An 18,621-nucleotide genomic window follows, 5' to 3' on the forward strand; every position below is an offset into this window, starting at 1 on the left:
TATATGGCCCACAGTACCATTTCGTATATACAGCAAAACATATGATTCTCTTTCTGAAATGTGCAAATTTGCTGCCGAAAAAACGATGAAAGACGCTGCCAAAGAAGAGAAGGATGCAGCCATATTACGGGGTGATGTCAGCAACGCGGGCATTCCTATGATACCTGTGGAAGCAGATGCTTGTTGGGGCAAGAGGTCGTATAAAAGTAATTATTCGGCTCTTTCTGGTGTTGAAGCAATAATTGGCGAATATACAGGTAGTCTTACACGTAGGAGTTCGAAACAAATATTGTGTAATTTGCGCACGTGCTAACGTGAAAAAAGAAGAACTTCGAGCACATAAGTGCACTAAAAATCATACGGGTTCGTCGACTTCTATGGAACAGGCTATATTAGTAGAAGGTTTTAAGCAGTCGGTGGAAAAAAGAGGTCTGATGTTTAACACATTGATTACTGATGGGGACGCTAGTACTTATTAAAATATTTTAGAAAGTAGGCTATATCCAGATATTCCCGTTCAGAAAATAGTATGCACTAACGATCTCCTACTAAATTATAATGGCAGGAATTTGCACCTACAGAAGGATACGTCTGTTCCACTATCTAACTGTTGACGGGAGAGCGTCTAACCAGACTATGAACTGCAATATGATCTGCTATAAAATATAGGAAATCGGAAGTTGGCACTTTATCAGATAAATTAAAAAAATTACAAGAAGACATTTAAAACAGTCCACTGCGTGTGTTTGGAGCCCACAATATTTGTAAGAACTACTACTGTAAGCAAGAGCGAAAACAAGAGCCCAATCATGTCTCGACGACAGCGACTTTGATGTTTAAGTTGCAAAAGAATGTCTCTCAACTTGCCTTCCACTCATGAAGCCTTTTACACACCTTCACAAATAATCGTGCTGAACAGTTCAACAGTGTCGTGGCCAAAATGGTGGGTGGCAAAAGAGTAAATTTTTCTCTTAAAGACTCCTATAGTGTGAGATGTTGTGCAGCAGTAGTAGCCTTCAACACTAGGAAACCACAGTACACATTATATAAGTCTGTCTTCGACCAAAGTACAGGAAAGTTCGGAAATGCGTTGAAGAAGCAAGACATCCTCAAAATTTGAAACACCTGACAAAGTCCCATCATCGCAGAAAGCTTAATTTTGCTAGTACAGTCTCAAACTACGGTCAAAACTGTGAACGTCCAGATATGGACAGTGACCACTATGAACTAGCAAAAAGGATTTTCTTAGATCATTTGAAACAACAAGCTTTAAACCGGCAAGAAATAGAAAGGAGCACTATTTTGCAGGACGAAACTGCTTTATGGCTAGAATTGCGTAGATGTATTATAACTGCGTCAATACTTAGTAAAATTTGCAAAAGACGGCCAAACCAGAACTCTGCACCTCTTGTGAAGAATGTTTTATGCAGTTATAGCCTTGATCGCGTACCTGCAGTGAAACATGGAAAAGAAAATGAATCCAAAGCATTGGAAAAACCAAGCATTCAAGAGAACAATATTATTGACAAGTGTGGATTGTTCATTGACAAGTGTGGATTGTTCATTGACAAGAAACTTTTTTTCTTAGGAGCCACTCTGGATGGATTGTTTAAAGATGGTTTGGTGGAAATAATGTGCCCCTTCTCCGCGTTTGGATTAGATTTTGACGAAGCTATTCGACAAAAGAAGCTGAAATGCATCAAATTGAATGATCGCTCTGAAGTTATTTTAGATCGGAATCATGAGTACGTAACCAAGTCCAAGGCCCAAAGCTGATAAAAATGTCTGTTTGTTTAATAATAATGATGATTTATTTTGGCGTGACAAAATGTTACCGAAGTTGAAAACATTTTACTATAACTGTGTACTTCCCAAGTTGATTGATAACTTGGGGCCCCCCCCGTAAAGCACAATCAATGCCATTGCGAGAGATATTTTTGTAATTTTTTTTCTCAAACTTTGTTATTTTTTATGTAAGAGGATATTTTTTTATATATACAATTATATATTTTTTATATTATATATATATGTGTATTTTTAATTTGTGGACTTTTTTTGGGTGTTTTCATTTACTACCCCTGATTGCCTGCCTAATAGTGTTCAGACTCTGGATTAAAAAATATATATATCAGTGTTCAGTAATACATAAAATATCAATATCATTGCTGTTCAAAAATAATTCTACTTCTAAATCTTTGCCTCTTAAACACTGGATGTTTTGATGTACTAAAGTTATTATTCCTCTTTCTTTGCTATTTCTAATATTACATAAATTGTTATTTGTTTTAATATTGCTAGAGGATAATTCCGTTGTCTTTAATAACTTATTTTGTAGCTTATTAATGCTAGAGACATCCTCTGTTGTCTTATAAACTAATTTAAATTACTTGGAATGACTTCCTATGTGAGATTGTCACGAATCTCTTTAGAACAAATAGTGTGCATTTTCTGGTTAGCCAAATTCCTGGCTATTATACTAAAGTAATAAGACAGTGACACAGCTACTTGTCGTTTATAGAAGTCTGAAAGGTCGTAACTACCTTTTCTCAAATATAAATTATTTTTAACATAATTGTTGGTGTCGATCAGGTGAATTAGTTTATAATGTTATTATTTAGAATAGTATGTAATGTTAAATTTAAATTATATCTAAGTTCATTTTCAGCTTGTGGTAGTATTTTGATGTAAACATTACAATTTTATTAATATTTAGTGAACCTGTCTCAACATATTTGATAGGGTCACGTTTTTTCATGTCTCCTCTATTTCCAAACCATATTATTAAGTTTGTTACATGTGTTAAATTTGAACCTAATATTCTTGGAATAATATCATGAAAACTGGTGTTTGGGAAGCAATTATTTATAACTGTGTGTTCTATTTTACTGTGCAGTAGTTTGCCTAAATTTTTCCCTATTTCATCACAAAATATTACAGTTTTATAATTGTTTTTTTACGCATAGTTGTAGTGTTGGATCCGATGTTAATTTCAGCGGTTAAGGGGAGAGCTGGTCTATCTGGTTTTAAATTTGCAGAATTTTGGCAGTCACACAAATAATTGGTCATCAAGGAATCGAATTGTTCCTGGTTATTTTGAGATAATTTAAGTAGCTCATCCATATTCGCAGAGTACTCCCGAATCGTCTCTTGAGATTTGTCATAAAGACTAGTAATTGACCTCAAACTACCTTCAACACGGGCTAGTTCAGACTCTCGATGTTGTATGTCATTTTCATATTTTATTCTGTTTTTTTTTTAATTCTTCTGTACAAATTTTTAGTTTGTCTAAGTAATCTAATTTATTCTTATTATTATTGCTCTTGTTGAGACTTTTCTTATTTTTTAATATCATTGATGTTGTGGAGTTTCTGTGTTTTTTTATTTTACCATATACTTTTGATGTCTTTTTGTTGCATACGGAATTAATTCCCACCACTGTGTTATCATGAGTCAAGTCAATCACTTAGACCAATTGTAAATAGTGGCACCAGATGGGGCTTCATTAAGAAATGCGAATCGCAGCCTATCATAGCTTTGTTGTTGAGTAAGCCCACTACGATAGTCATAATAAATCATTGACCGAAAATTTTCTCGCGTTAGGTTCATTTTCACTTGTAACTAGAGTGATTTGCCGCCAATTCACAAAAACAAATGACAAATGAATGCAATATACTACATAAGTTACCAAAGAGTTCTAAAATTGAAATTCAAAAAAAGTTTTCGTTAATAATGTTTCTAACTGGGCAGTTCTAAAACTTTCAGTGTCACCCGAGTATTACCGATAAAGTACGTCGTAAGCTAAAATAATAAGCCATTATTTTTTCTTAGGTATAGTTTTGTAGCTGTACCTACAACCAATAATATCAATTAACACAAATGTCTAATATCTAACTTGTAACGTAGCATTATAGATCGTAGAAATAGTAATCGTGCATAATAACTGTAATAAGCGTATGCCGAAAGATTCGTTCTGATAAAAACATTTTATTTTATATAACGTAGTATTAGCTCTGATAAGAACATTTTATTTTGTATAACGTAATATTAGCTCTGATAAGAACCATTTCATAATGCTGTACATCAACTCATAGAATCATACAGATCACCAGTAGTCATCTCAGTGAAGTTTCAAGCATCGTACTTTCTCTCGACGATCGCAGATATACTCACGTGATCAGTCATATGCTCCGCGTTATACAACCGCACAGCAAGGCCGAGCGGACTCGACTGACGAGTGAAGCGTCGGGGGTCGATCGCTATTCATGCAATTTTAATCAATGAGCAATAGCGTAGGTGTGGAATGCTCATTGACATCGTATGATCGATTCGACGCGAGTTTACACAAACTGCGATAGCATTCGTTTTAGAGCGAGATAGAACACATAATATTATTCTTAATTCTTATTGAATGAAACGTTTTACTATTGGTTAAAATGTAAGCTTTAGTATTGGTGTGTATTTTCTGAACTTGTAAATATTTTTTAAGTAACAACTGTAATTGGGTTACTAGTTTCAAGGATTTTGTATATATATCATGTAACTTTCAAATAAATCATATCTTCCATATATCTTCCACATATTCCTCACAGTCAAGCAGTTGTTTTATTTAATCGCCAAACGCTCAGTCTCTAAAGTTTTATTTAAGAGCGGTGAAGTTGAAGTTGTCGAAGAGCGGTGATACGACAAATGGGGTTTTTTTAGTGGTAAACGCGCAAACTTGAGTCTTCTGGGGGTTAAATTGGACAAGGTTCAATGTACCCCATTCCGCGACCTTCTCAAGAGGGGACTCGATAGAAGACACAAGTTTCTCCCAGCACTGGTCGACGATTTCCCGAGAGAGACCTGCATGGCCCGTGTATACGGCATCACCAGTGCTGTCGTCTGCATAGCAATGAATATGGGAGGTGTCCAACATATCATTGATATGCAGAAGAAACAGCGTAGGAGATAGCACACAGCCTTGGGGCACTCCAGCATTCACGGGCTTCGGGTTCGAGCAATGTTCGTCGACAACGACCTTCGCTATATCCAGGCTAACTGCCAGGCCTTCCCCCTTGCTTTCAATAGCCGCAGCCCATCTATGTGTTAGGTATACCAGAAGATCACCTGCCGACCGACCATGGCGAAAGCCGTATTGTCGGTCGTTGATCAACTGGTGACCCTCTAGGTATACCAAGAGCTGACGGCTAATTATGCTCTCCATGATTTTGGAGAGCAGGGAGGTAATAGCAATAGGCCTGTAGTTTGCCGGATCCGAACTGTCTCCTTTTTTTTGGATCGGATGGACAAGGGCTGACTTCCATGAGTCAGGGACTACGCCTTTGGAATAAGAGTGCCGGAATAAACGCACCGGCGTCAACTCAGGGGCACACCTTCTAAGCACGATTGGAGAAATGCCATCCAGCCCGCTCGACTTCCTGACGTCCAATGAAAACAGAGCTCGCCTAACAGTTTTCTGTCTGAACTGTACTTCAGGCATAGAGCTCTGACACCGCGGGATGGTCGGCGGTGTTTTTCCGTTGTCGTCAAAAGTCGAGTTGAAAGCGAAAAGAGCGTACAGGAGATCGGCTTTCTCTTTTGCCGTATGGGCCAGGGTGTCATTCCTCATGTGCAACGGCGGCATGGACGGCTGGCTGAAGTTACCAAGAGCAGCTTTCGACAACGACCAGAACTTGCGTGTTCCGGTCGGGTAACTGGAAAGCTGCTCGCCGACTTTTTTTGTTGTTTTTTTGTTTTGACTTTGCACGGGCGATTTGCCGCTTAAAAAATCTGGAAGCACGGTTGTATTTCCTCTTTAGAACTATGCAGTTCGGATCCTTTGTGCCCAGCGCCGCAACCCAAGTTCGATACGCCTGTTTTTTGCAGTCAGATGCTGCTTTAACTGACGCATCGAACGAGGGCTGTGATCTGCCACCGATCGGTACTACAGAGCTTGGTATAAAAATATCCATGCCCTGTAGTATCACATCGGCTACTGCAACGGCGCAGGCACTAGGATCATCCGAAGGGAAACAAACCCTGCTCCAAGGGTAGGATGCAAAAAAGGAACGCATCCTATCCCAATCTGCTGACTTGTACTGCCAAACGCGGCGGGTCGCTGGTGGTCTGCGACGTGGGCGTCGTATAGGCATTACACTCCTGACCAGGCAATGGTCGGACGTTCCGAGAGGGGCGTCGACAATGACCTGGTAACCATCTGGATGTGTAGTCAGCAGAAGATCTAATAAGGACGGCATGTGGCTATCCACATCCGGGAGCCGCGTTGGCGACTCAACCAATTGGGACAGATCGTACGCCAATGCAAAATTATGCACAGATCGCCCTGCGTAGTCTGTGGTACGTGATCCAAGCCATCCGGCATTGTGCCCGTTGAAATCACCCAAGACTACGATTTCAGCGGAGGGGATCTGTGCAAGCATGTCGTCAATTGCCGCTTGAACGCAGCCCATGAGATGATCGCTTTCTGCGTTACCATTATGGGACCTGTAGACACACGCATAGATGCGGACGCGGTCCTTTAAATCTACGCGGAGCCACAGAGTGGACAGGTCCTTACCCTCAAAATTGCCGAGACGGCGACAGCAGATATCCTCCCTAACGTACACACATACCCCGGCATGAGGCAAAAAATTGTGCTCAATTTTGTACCCGGGGTACGTTAAATATGACGTATCGCTAGGTCGAGATATCTGAGTCTCCGTAAGGAAACACAAGCCCGGCTTCGCCGTCTCAAGGTGGTGGTGGACGGCGTTTAAGTTGGAGCGAATTCCCCTGATATTGCAAAAGTCCACGTTGATTGTGGAGCGGGGTGCCGTGGTGTCACTGCCTCGTTTGTCCTTGGTCATGCGCGGTTCTTTGCCCCCCCCAGAATACGAAGGGCAGCCCGAGCTAGAGTGCTCGGGGAGGGATTCTCCAAATCTGGTAGAGCCGGTACCCTCCTGGGGTACTATCTCTTTAAGGACCGCTTTCATAATCTTTGTTGGGGAAGGGGGTGGGGGACGATGGCCACCAGTCCTCGACACTAACCCATGCGAAACATAGCGGCACTAGGCCGCTACTTCACGCCGGTATTCTGTGTGGTAATTAACCCGGACGAGTCTGGCCCGATTGTGCTGACGTCAAAAGACGGCAGCGTGACTCTCCCACTTCTAAAAAGCCCTTAGTCGCCTCTTACGACACACATGGGACTTGGACTCCTCTATTCTTTTTATGCCCCGGGGAAAGTACAAGGCAAGTTGTTTATTACTATAGCGCGAATCGCGTCTCACTCACTCGGCTGCCAGTCCGGCCGCCAATGACACTTCCACTTCGTTGCATGCAACACGTGTACACTGCTGTGTGTGTGTTTTGTTATGCATTGTTTATTTTAATTGTTTTTGAATTGCATACGATGGATAATTTGACGCAGAAAATTTTACCATTGAAATTCAAAGAAGACTATCCATTTGGGATAATTCCTCATCAGATTATTCCGATGGAGATTTAATAAAGAAATATTGGGAGGAAGTTGTAGGTTTGTTTGGAGAACAGGAGCAAACAGTTGAGCAAAGAAGGAGATCTTTTCCTACGGACATACAACAGTAGTGCTATCTCTTAGAGGCCCATTAAGGCTATATTTCACCGGGTTATTTCACCCAGTTTTGTAGCTTACAGACACCACCACGCAACCAGCCGCGCTACCGTGTTGTGCCGTTGGAATATAGCCCTCAAACAAATTTTGTGTTAATTGTTATTTATAGATTCGTGCAGAACATCTTTAGAATGAATCATCAATATTCCGATGTGTTCATATTATAGTTCTATTTTACTGTTGTTTATTCAAAAGTGTGTTAAGTAATGTTAACTCATAATTAGTTTTTAGTAGGTAACAAGTTTATACAGCCGGAGAAACTCGTATATTAAATTATTATACTGAAATAAAATAGAGAAGACCTGATTCGATGCATATATTCAATTGATTACAATAATTACAATAACTATAAAAGTTTATTTATAATGCGTTCAGCTGCCGCCGCACTCCGCACGCGCTAGTTCATTGTGGGAACCGTATTAGAATTGAATAAATAGTTTAATGTCTTGTCGTGTTCGTTGTCACGTGAGAGGGGTGGCGTTACTTCTTCTTGAGGCTCCACAGCGGGTCGAGGTAGTTGAGCGGGTCCTTCATGTTGCCGCTCTTGAGCCCGGCGCTCTGCCGCATCTCCTCGAAGGTCTCTCGCGAGGTGCGGCCCGCGCCCCCCGCGCCGCTCGGGTCGGCGGAGACGAACGGGGCGGCCGGCCCCGACACCGCCTCTCCGTTAAACTGGGTCGTACCTGGATGTTTAACAGTGATATTTATTAAAATCAAAGACAATTAAACTAAAATTTTAATCACAAGTATGTACTAATAAGATGATACTTGTTGTACCTACCTAATTAACAGTAGTGTTAAGTAGTAACAAGTATAAAATTATTACGTGTCATATTAATTAAGCAAACAACACAAATAAGTTTAAAAATTATTAAATAAAATAAAACTTCTCGCACTCCCATCGCCAGTTGCATGCAAGATAAAAAAAGGATAATTTCACATCTAATGTTAATCTCTGCAAAATTGTTTCACCAAATGGGCTCTAATTGAATTTATACTGGAGCTAAAAAGATAAGATTATCCGTGTCACAAAAATGATTGTATGACTGCATAGCTGTTAGTTAAATAGATGTATTTCTTCTATAGTTACTGCAACAGAATGGTACAGCAAAAATAGGCTGTTGTCATAACATTCTACAAGGGGCTGCCAGACAGTCTTTGGTCAGTAAAATGGAATAGTCAATCAAACTTCTTAGTGTTTTTCAAGGTGGCTGCGGACGAAAGAACAGTAGAGATTTTTGACGTTTTCATTCTTTTGAAAGGTTTGGCTGTACGAATTCTAAAACCAAGTGCTTAAGACGCTTTATTAATAGCCTGATCAACATGTGGTACGAAAGTAATTTTGCTATCGTGGACAATGCCTAATTCTCTTGTCTAGCTTTCCACAGACAGACGTTCCTATTTTAAAATATACGTATGAGAGGAAGGGGTAGGCTTGTTAGTGTAATGCAAGCAGAAACATTTGGATACATTCAGGTCTTATTTGTACACGGTATAATACTCATCCAGTCTATATAAATCTTCTTGAATGCGTAATGCATCTGTCTGATTATTGGCTGTACCAAATTTTTTCATATCATCTGCAAACAAAAGGTACTTAGTTAGATTTTTAAAGAGTAGTCCGATGTCATTTATGAAAAGCAGAGGTCCTAGTAATGATCCTTGAGGGACACCAGAGGGTATATTTTTCAAAGAGCAGTAGCCGTTGAGAACGACAGCCTGTTAAGACAAGTCTCTCAAGAACTTTAGCTAATAGGCAAAGTTTGGATATTGGCTTATAATTTTCTACATTTTCCCTGGAACCTTTTTTATGTATTGGAGTCTGGAGGGATATAAGCAGTTTTCCATATGAGGGGAAGGAAGTTCTTTATTGAAGGATCTGTTAAACAATAATGATACCGGTAGTGACAGCTCGAAGACACATGCCATGATAAATTCAGCTGGTAAATCATTAGGTTCTACAGACATTTTCAGATCTAGTGACTTAAGGAGTTCATATGCGTTCGGAAAATCTTCTCAGTTCTCCAATTAAAAGGTTGGATATGATGATGGTGGTAATAGTCTGAGAACAGCCCACGTATATCATTTCCTTTAGTACAACATCTCTCAATGTCATTATGGATGAATTAATAGTACCACGTTTACCTCTGTCTGGGACGTATATTTTTTTGATTGCTCAATATTGTTTATATATTTATTTAATATTCCCTTTAGTTGCATCGACACGATCTCCGATAATCGAGGGTAAATAGAGTATTTGTTAAAAGAGGTCGAGTAGACTCAATTTATACAGAGCAAAGCTTTTGATAAAATTAACCATAATATCTTATTGATGAAGTTACGTAGTTATGTTAATCTTTTACGATGGGTAGAATACGAATGGTAGACGAAGCCAATTATAATCAGTTCCGGTGTACCTCAAGGCTCCCATTTGGGTCCCCTTTTCTTTGCAATTTTTATTACTGACTTAGTCGAAAAATTGACGTCACCGTGTCTTTTGTATGCCGATCTTAAAATTTCAATCCAATTAATGATATTAGTGATTGTGATAGAAGGATTTATTTACTTTATTAAATAATGCTATGCTGTCTTAGTCACCAAAAAAGGGTTAAGATTATTTTTGATTATAAAATTACATGCATAAGATTTATTGACGCTCCACAAAGTATTATATTCCAACTTAGATTTCCCCGCGTTGCTATTTCAGATAAATATTAGACAATATCAAAACACTTTTCTTTCTTCTTGACACTAGAAACAGTCATAAATTTTTAGTATGTTTTTTGTGGGGCGATGTGCTATTACAAAGCGATCCCAGAAGATGTTCAAAACAAAGATTACTATAACATAAATTACTTTCTTAATGATACCACAGTTTGGCAATAAAGCGACCGCTGTCAGGATATTTAAATTATAAATTTGATTGTAGCAAAATTTTATAGAAATAGAACGGAGAAGCCTGCAGAGTCTTTTGAGGCCGTTCTTCATAAATTTTTAATGGGTATTAGTGTTTAATGTTATTTAGAAAAAAAAATTTTGAATTTGAATTTTTGCAATGTTAAATAGGTGATTAAAAATGTGTTTTACTATGTGTATTAGCTATCGATTATTATGTTGATATTATGTAAATGTTAACTGTGATAATGTGTACCATTATTATGTGCCTATTAATTATTTTCAATAATAATAATATGCGTGTTTGTGCTCATTAAGTGGCAATAAAAAAATTGAAGACATAGCTTCCTGCCGTGCTGGCCGTGAATTGTGAAGTAGCAGGCACCAGGGGGAGGCTCCTTTGCACCGGATGCCGGCCAGATTGTAGGTACCACAACGGCGCCTATTACTGTCGTGAAGCAGTAATGTGTAAGTAATGCATTATTGTGTTTCGGTCTGAAGGGCGCCGGAGCTAGTGAAATTACCGGGCAAATGCGACTTAACATTTTATGTTTCAAGATGACGAACGTAGTTGAAGTGCTCAGGATTTTTGTGTTTTTCAATAATCTTGAGCGGCGCTGCATTGTAACGGGCAGGGCGGATCAATTACCATCAGCCGAACGTCCTGCTAGTCTCGTCCCTTATTTTCATAAAAAAATGTAGTTACCGGAACACAGCACCCCCTGTGCAAAGAAGAGCGCGGCTCGGTACGCGTCCGCCAGGTGGCGCGCGCTGCCCAGCACGCCGCGGCGACCGCCGCACAGCGCCGCCGCACCACGCTCCAGGGTCTCTGTGGGAGCAGCGCCGGTCAGCAAGGGGAGTGCGGCGAGGGAGGCGCGGCGTGGCGCCACACTCACCGCACAGACGCACGTCGCCGGCTCGCAGCTGGCACACCAGCAGCAGCAGCAGCGCCAGCACGCCGCTCCGGCCCGCGCCCTCACCGCAGGTCACGCACGCGCCGCCGCCCGCCGCGCGCTGCGTGCGCAACACCGCGTCGCTCAGCAGCAGCAGCGGCGCGCACATTACCCTGCAACGAGCCGCGCCCCGATACAATCGTGTACTCGCTGGACGTACTTTAATAAATAAACAATAGTTATTCATGCAAATGATGTATAATAAGGGGTATTAAAACACGAATGCGGGTTTAACACGAGGCGAAGCCGTGTGTGATAATAGTACGTAGTAGTAGTGTTGCATAACTTTACATATTATATTGTAATTGAAAATAATTATAAAACGATAAAATTGTAAATTTTGATTTAATAGAGTGGCAATGACTTTCTTGCTACTTCTTCTCATTAACTCAACCCTTTACAAAGTAGCGATAGATTCAATAAGAAAAATTTTTTTTTTGACTTTCGTAAGTGTCATTTCCGGGACCGACATGAATAAAATTATTTTGATTTGATTGATTTGATTTAAGTATCACATGAGTGTTTTAATACTTAATTATCAACAGTTGCATACAAGACATTATCTACATCCAAAATATGAAACCTCTATAAAAAATTCTGAAACAGTTAGCTTATTGCTAACATTAAAAAATCCAGTCCTAGTAACCATAATATCATCCAAACGGGTGTTATTATGAAAATGGATGATATAAAGTTATTGAAGCTATAAAAAGAACTATAACACACCCGTTCAAAATATTATTACACACTACTTAGTACATATTAGAATTATCCCTACAAAGTTAAGTAAGTACCTAACTGCAAATTATATGACAGTAAACAGAGCATTTTAGATTTAACCGGATAATACAGTTTACTTATAAAAACAATGAGGTTTTATAACGCTTAAAAATCATTTACATTTTTGGAATAAATAATACAATGTTCGATTTAGGTACAAGATCGTACATTTTTTCTTAAACGCAAATTGCTGACCCGGCAAACATTGTTTGCCATATAAATTATTTTTAAAATAAGACCGTTTCTTGTACATTGCAACATTACTTATTTTTCCAAAATAAAAAACTTTTTCTAATTAAATATATATAGCATATGTTACTCCTTATTACAACAGCAACCCGCCAATAAAAGTCCCGTCAAAATCGATCCAGCCATTTCAAAGATTAGCCGGAACAAACAGACCGATAGACAGACAAAAATTGTAAAAAATATTATTTTGGTGTTTGTATCGTAAGTATATTCATATACATATAGTAAAAACAGTTATTTCAATATTACAGACAGACACTTGAATTTTATTTATATGTATAGATTTACATACACAATGTTCGTACATGTATTAGCTGTCTAAGTCAAAAGATTTAATAATGGCATTCTTGGTCCTAATTTATAGATGGCACGTATAGCTCGTTTCTCGTAGTGTTGTGGCGGGCCGGTCGCCGGTCCCGCGATACTCACTTGTCGGGGTACACGTGGATCTGGAAGTGCTGCAGCGAGTGCCGCCGCGTGCCGCGCTCGAGCGCCAGAGTGCGGCACGTCCAGTGAGCGGCGCGCGTCACGTGCTGCAGCGTGATGCGCACGTCACCGCCGCGTGCCGTGACACTCTGGCCGACCGCGCCGGGCAAGCGGCATCGCCCCGCCGTCTGCGGCACATATATAATATATTAATCTGTAGGCCATTTACGACGCTTATGTTTTAATTTTTGGAATGATTGTAATCAAAATTGGTGTAGTAATATTATGTGATAGTTTAATAGATAGCCTATATACAGGATGCCCCAAAGTTATGGGACATGAAGGTAAAGTACCTTAAATATCGAAGATAGACTATTTTACTGAAAGAAGACTTTATGTTATTTTTAAAAGTTAGTAATTCTGCATTCAAAGATATTCTAAAAATTATTTGCCTCGTCTGGGACTCGAACCGACTTAATTGTAAAAAAAAAACACCCCTACTTTTATGATGCCAATCGAAAGAATGGCCAATAACTAATAACTCTTCTTAAGTAACATAGTATTTTAAAAGAAAGTAGTCAATTAGGTGGGTATTTTTTGTAAATTAATTAATTAAATGCTCAAAATGTGATCTTTCTTGTCTTACGCAAATCGCTAATCTTTTAATGTCTACCGCATTTATAACGGGGAGTGTTCAGAGGAGCTGTTTGACTTTTCCTGCCTCCGAATTCCACCTTCGCGTGAAACCCTACATTTTAGGATATCATCCCTAACATATGTATGTGTGGCTTTCCTCCACGGTGGTTTTCCAAGGAACGTACAACCAAGATGTGGAATGAGCTACTGCGGTGTTTCCACGGGCCACGGACTGAACGGCGACTGCATATATTGGAGTGTTTTTAAGGTCGATATAAAAAAAATTGCAAGTTGTCAATGCCTGGTTCACCAGGAAAAGCGGTCATCTCGAGCTTCTGTGCATGGTTTTCTTCCAGACCCAGGCTTCCTACTGACGGAAACAGTTTTTTGATATCGTTGCCAACTCCTCTGGACAGTCCGATGACTCACATTAAGCCTCTGGGACACAACATTGATTACACCCTTCCTCAAGTAGCGCTATAGTTTTGCTCGCTGTTATCAGCCGCTAAATAATGGTATCAATACTTAAAAATATCAAGGAAATAGTGTAATCCGACAATAATTATCTTAAAATGATTTAGAGTTAATACGAACTATGAACGATTCCCGCCCGATACTCAATAACTAGATTTTGTCCGACTATGTCTTAAATTTGAATTTGGCATAAACTTTTTCATGCACCACAACACTTCATAAATGTGGCAGTAATATTCTCAAATTATTAAAACCTCTTTTAGTTCTGTATTTTCTAAAGGGACGGAAAAAAATAAAACCGTCCGTTTTTTTGCAAATTAGTTTATTTTCAACTTCTTAAATATACGTTTTTATAAAAACTTTGAAACAAAAACCCACATTACTACAGCTTAAGTTATTTGGGCTGAGCGTTGGTAGCGTGGCGACTTACTTGATTACGATTAGCTCCTAAGTGAATTTAAAGGCGTTAAGTTGTAATTACCAAATACAGTATCATCTTATGAGTGACTGACCTCAACCTCGCTCATCAGGCAGACCACGCAGTTCATTTTGTTCTCCAGCATCGCCTTCCAGAACAGACCGTCTTCGTTCTCCTCAGGCACCTCCGATATCACCAAGGGTATGCACCATGGACCTAATTGCTGAAAAAAAATAAAAATGCGGGCTCAGTCACGAGAGATACCGATATCTTATGATCGACCAATACCGTTCACCATCATATGTAGCTCTGTATCTTGATGGGAAGTAATCATACACCACGACCGGTGGAGTCACTAGCGAAACTTAAGGAGAGTTCTCTGTACTCGATGCTCTTTCTAATCTATATATATAAAAGAAAGTCGTGTTAGTTACACTATTTATAACTCAATAACGGCTTTACCGATATGGCTGAAAATTGGTGAGGAGGTAGCTTAGAGCCAGGAGACGGACATAGGATATAATAAGTCATAAAATATCAAAAAAATTACGAAAAAATATTATTATAAAAAAAATATTTTCTGATACATTTTGTATGGATTGACATTTTGATGACATCTCGAGAATAGAAAGAATTCAATAAACTTTTTTGTTACATGAGTTTTAAAATACAACTGACAGTGCATGTCATGTTATTCAAGTTGACCGGTTGGTGTTTGTTTCGAGTTTCTATTAGCTTATTGTGCCGATATTATCATTAACAATGTCACGACCAAGACGATCAAATTATTCCCGACAAAGACGTAATGCAACTAGGATTCGAAACATTGCGAATAAAAGGACTGAAGAACAAGAAATTGCAGGTGAAAAGAACCGCGTTCGTATGGATCGTCTTCGTGCTATGAATCACAAGAGCAAAGCGTAGCAGCCCGTAAAACGGATCGGCTGGCAATACGAAATCGTCCAGTAAAACCTCAGAGATCAACAACTTATAGATAATTTTCGACGCACAAGAAGAAGTTTATGAAGTACTGATCTGAATCGAACAGCGTTTCGATACGATTGCAGTACTTATACTGTACTGTAGTACTGCTTGCATACTAGCTTTCGCATTGGGCCGATGGACGTTGTTTGCGAGTATTCTGCGGAGAAACGCAAGAATTGTGCTGCCATGTTCTAGAAAACACTCAAAAATACAAGTTTGTTTCCAAATGACCTCATTTGGGGCAGACATCTAAGAACGAGGATTTAATCCGACATTCAAGGTATTTATTTATTTACATACTTACACACAATACAGTAAAAGAATAACATATGTACTAAACTTATTCCTATGTATTGTGTGTGCTAATTCTATAAAAAAAGTGTTTATAAAACAGTAATACGGGTTTTGCTTTTGATATTGTAGATATAAGGACAGATTCATCATCGTATTGGATCACTGCAACCTCTCGAAGATGCACAGCTTAAATTTTTACAATTATACTTCATGGGCAACATGGACAAATAACTTGATCGATGTCAAGAGATCAATGCAGCAATGATAATAGCAATTCTTCAGATCTGCAGCAACTACTTAATGAACATTTTGCATGACGAGTTTGCCCGCAAATCTTTAATTTCCGATCCGTCTCGTATTCGCCCTGACCATTCAAATCTTAAGGCCAATCCTTGAAAGTTTGTGGTATGAATCAAGACAATCCATTTCCGAAGTTCAATCTATATATATATATATATATATATATATATATGAGATTTCCACGTATATAGTCACTCATCACGATATCTCTGGAACCACTAGAGCTATAGACTTGAAATTTGGTAGGAATATTCTTTTCACCGAGTAGAGGTCAGCTAAGAATTTCGGATTTCGGAAGTCGGATTTTCCAAAATTCCATCCGCAAGAGTTTTTTTTTATTATGAACAGAACAACGTCTGTCGGGTCAGCTAGTTATGTTATAAAATTAGGAACTTAATTTCGGAGTAAATTTCCCTACAAATAAATTAAGTGTGGATACAAAGCTTCCTGACCGCTAAATATTCACGTGCGAGTTGACTCATACTAATGCCTACGTTTGTCAGAATCCTCATTTATCAGTTTCTATTATACGCCGCACAACACTGTTGTTATCTTAAGACGTCGCCGTAAAAGACCGTTCCTCGCGCGGAACATCGGTGAGATTAGTGAGACAACATTTAAACTATTAAACCAGTTGTAAACAGTGGCACGAGGTGGGATTTCATCGTTATAGACCAATCTAGTCGATCTTAACTTTCATGTTTACTTAAATGACATTGAAAGTAAAAAAAATCATCGCACGAAAAGTTTACTTTAGTTAAGCTATATACTACCGGGAATGCGGTTAGTAACACTGAATTAATGTCAAGTTTCTCAGTTTTATAGAAGCCATAACAACGCACGACAAATTCTTAGAGGCATGTCATCAATGTTAGCCCCTTCCACACTTTCTTGAAAGCTAAATTGAATTAGCGTGTGGCACTGAAAAAATAGTTTTGCGTCGGAAACATTTTCCTGCGATGATTATTTTTATTTCAAATGTGGCCTTAAATCAGACGAGTCATTCGAGCAACTTCAAATGGCATTAATGGGTTATTACCTTTCTAAATCAACCATCTACATTTGGCATAACGATTTTAAGTGCGGTTGTCTAACGTTGAGGGATGAAGAAAGAAATGATCGTCTTATGACGGCTGATAGTCCGAAAGTAAGGAGCGTGTGAAGCAGTCCTTTATGCTATATCGTGTCAAATTAAAAAAAAATCCTCGCGATGGTAAGTCAATTAGGATATCATCTCCACCATCTGGATGCGTTGCGGTCCTCCACAGTGGGGTTTTCAAGGAACTTTCTTCTACGTACTACAAAGCTGTGGAATGAGCTACCTTGTGCGGTGTGTCCGGGACGATACGACATTACGTACCTTCCAAAAGAGCGTTTCCTTAAAGGTTGGCAACGCTTCTGTGATTCCTCTCGTGTTGCAAGATAATGTGGGGGGTGTATTTACTTAACACGGGTCACCTAGACCCGTACGCTCGTTTGTCCTCCTTTTACATAAAATAGCCCCCCCATTGACTGGCTGGAGCCAACACTTATATTAACAAATAAATACTTTAGTGTAGAGCCTCTGTTGTGTTTAAGTATGACGCACAAATCAGATTCGCCCTATTCCGCTGTATGTTTCAAACGATGAATATCAGTTTATTTCCCAATATGAGTTAAGAGTTCCCATAATGTTAGCAGGTAACAACGTGTTCGCTAATACCAACAGCTGAATTACCTTGTAGTGAGACGCATTGATGTACGCGTCGGGGTCCGAGTCGAGCGTGAGCCTGTGGTCGTCAAACGGCACGACATCTGTCGTCCGAATGCTCGAGTGTCGCCGCGCCACCTCAGTCGACTTGCGTGCATTCTCTTTCGCCTGCAATGCGGGAAGCGTTCCGAAGTCAGCACTCGTCGCACCTAACTCGTTATGGGAGAGGTGGCAAATGAACGTAGGGGTCACCTGATGTTAAGTAATCACTACCGCTCACATTACCCTAATGTTGTCTAAAAATTGAGCAAGATTCATTTGAACCCATTCTGTTACCTGCATAGAAATGCAAAGTGGAGGTGTTCAACATATCACTGATATACAGAAAAAACAGTGAAGGACTTGTATAGCACAAGGCACACAGCCTTGGGGAACTCCAGCGTTCACGGGCTTATTAATATAAATTCTTCATAGCAATATAGTATACTAAATGATTATAAGTTAGAATATTCTAGACAAATTATAACTTAGAGTGAGGAAGCTGGCGGTTCACTTGTAAAAACTCATGGCATCAAGCCCAAAAATGAATGTTTTGAGAGAAACGCCTTGTGCCATATACTATTGAAGGCCTTCGCAGTATCCAGACTTACTGCCACTCCCTTGCTTGACAGGTGGTTCAAGTTTTGAGCACGATGGAAAGATTTCCATCCAGCCCGCTCGGCTTCTTAACATTCAGGGAAAACAGAGCTCGCCAGAATTCTTTCTGAATTCTTTTGCAGGCATAAGATCTCAGGCAAGAGACCATCAGGCGTTGCATGGCAACGCGCGGGATGGGGGGCGGTTTCATTTCACTGTCGTTAAGAATTAAGGGGCAAATTTGTGGCCAGAAGATCGG

At 39.5% G+C, this 18,621-nt stretch overlaps 1 protein-coding gene across 2 annotated transcripts in view; it reads right to left on the minus strand.

Annotated features, from left to right (window-relative positions):
* Positions 1 to 7,932: 7,932 nt before the first annotated feature.
* Positions 7,933 to 18,621, minus strand: part of LOC126967072 (tyrosine-protein phosphatase non-receptor type 23) — a 50,335-nt gene continuing 39,646 nt past the window's right edge. Inside the window, exons 16-21 of one of the 2 annotated variants that reach the window (XM_050811445.1) lie at positions 17,754 to 17,894; positions 14,553 to 14,681; positions 12,934 to 13,118; positions 11,419 to 11,588; positions 11,229 to 11,351; positions 7,933 to 8,310 (exon numbers count right to left, since the gene is read on the minus strand). In XM_050811445.1, the coding sequence (XP_050667402.1) occupies positions 8,111 to 8,310; positions 11,229 to 11,351; positions 11,419 to 11,588; positions 12,934 to 13,118; positions 14,553 to 14,681; positions 17,754 to 17,894 (948 nt within the window). In that variant the 3' untranslated portion in view covers positions 7,933 to 8,110. Of the gene's footprint in view, positions 9,208 to 11,228; positions 11,352 to 11,418; positions 11,589 to 12,933; positions 13,119 to 14,552; positions 14,682 to 17,753; positions 17,895 to 18,621 lie in introns of both variants that reach the window. The other variant, XM_050811446.1, reaches the window with a different exon arrangement.

Source organism: Leptidea sinapis, chromosome 12, assembly GCF_905404315.1.
Source record: "Leptidea sinapis chromosome 12, ilLepSina1.1, whole genome shotgun sequence".
Lineage (NCBI taxonomy): Eukaryota > Metazoa > Arthropoda > Insecta > Lepidoptera > Pieridae > Leptidea > Leptidea sinapis.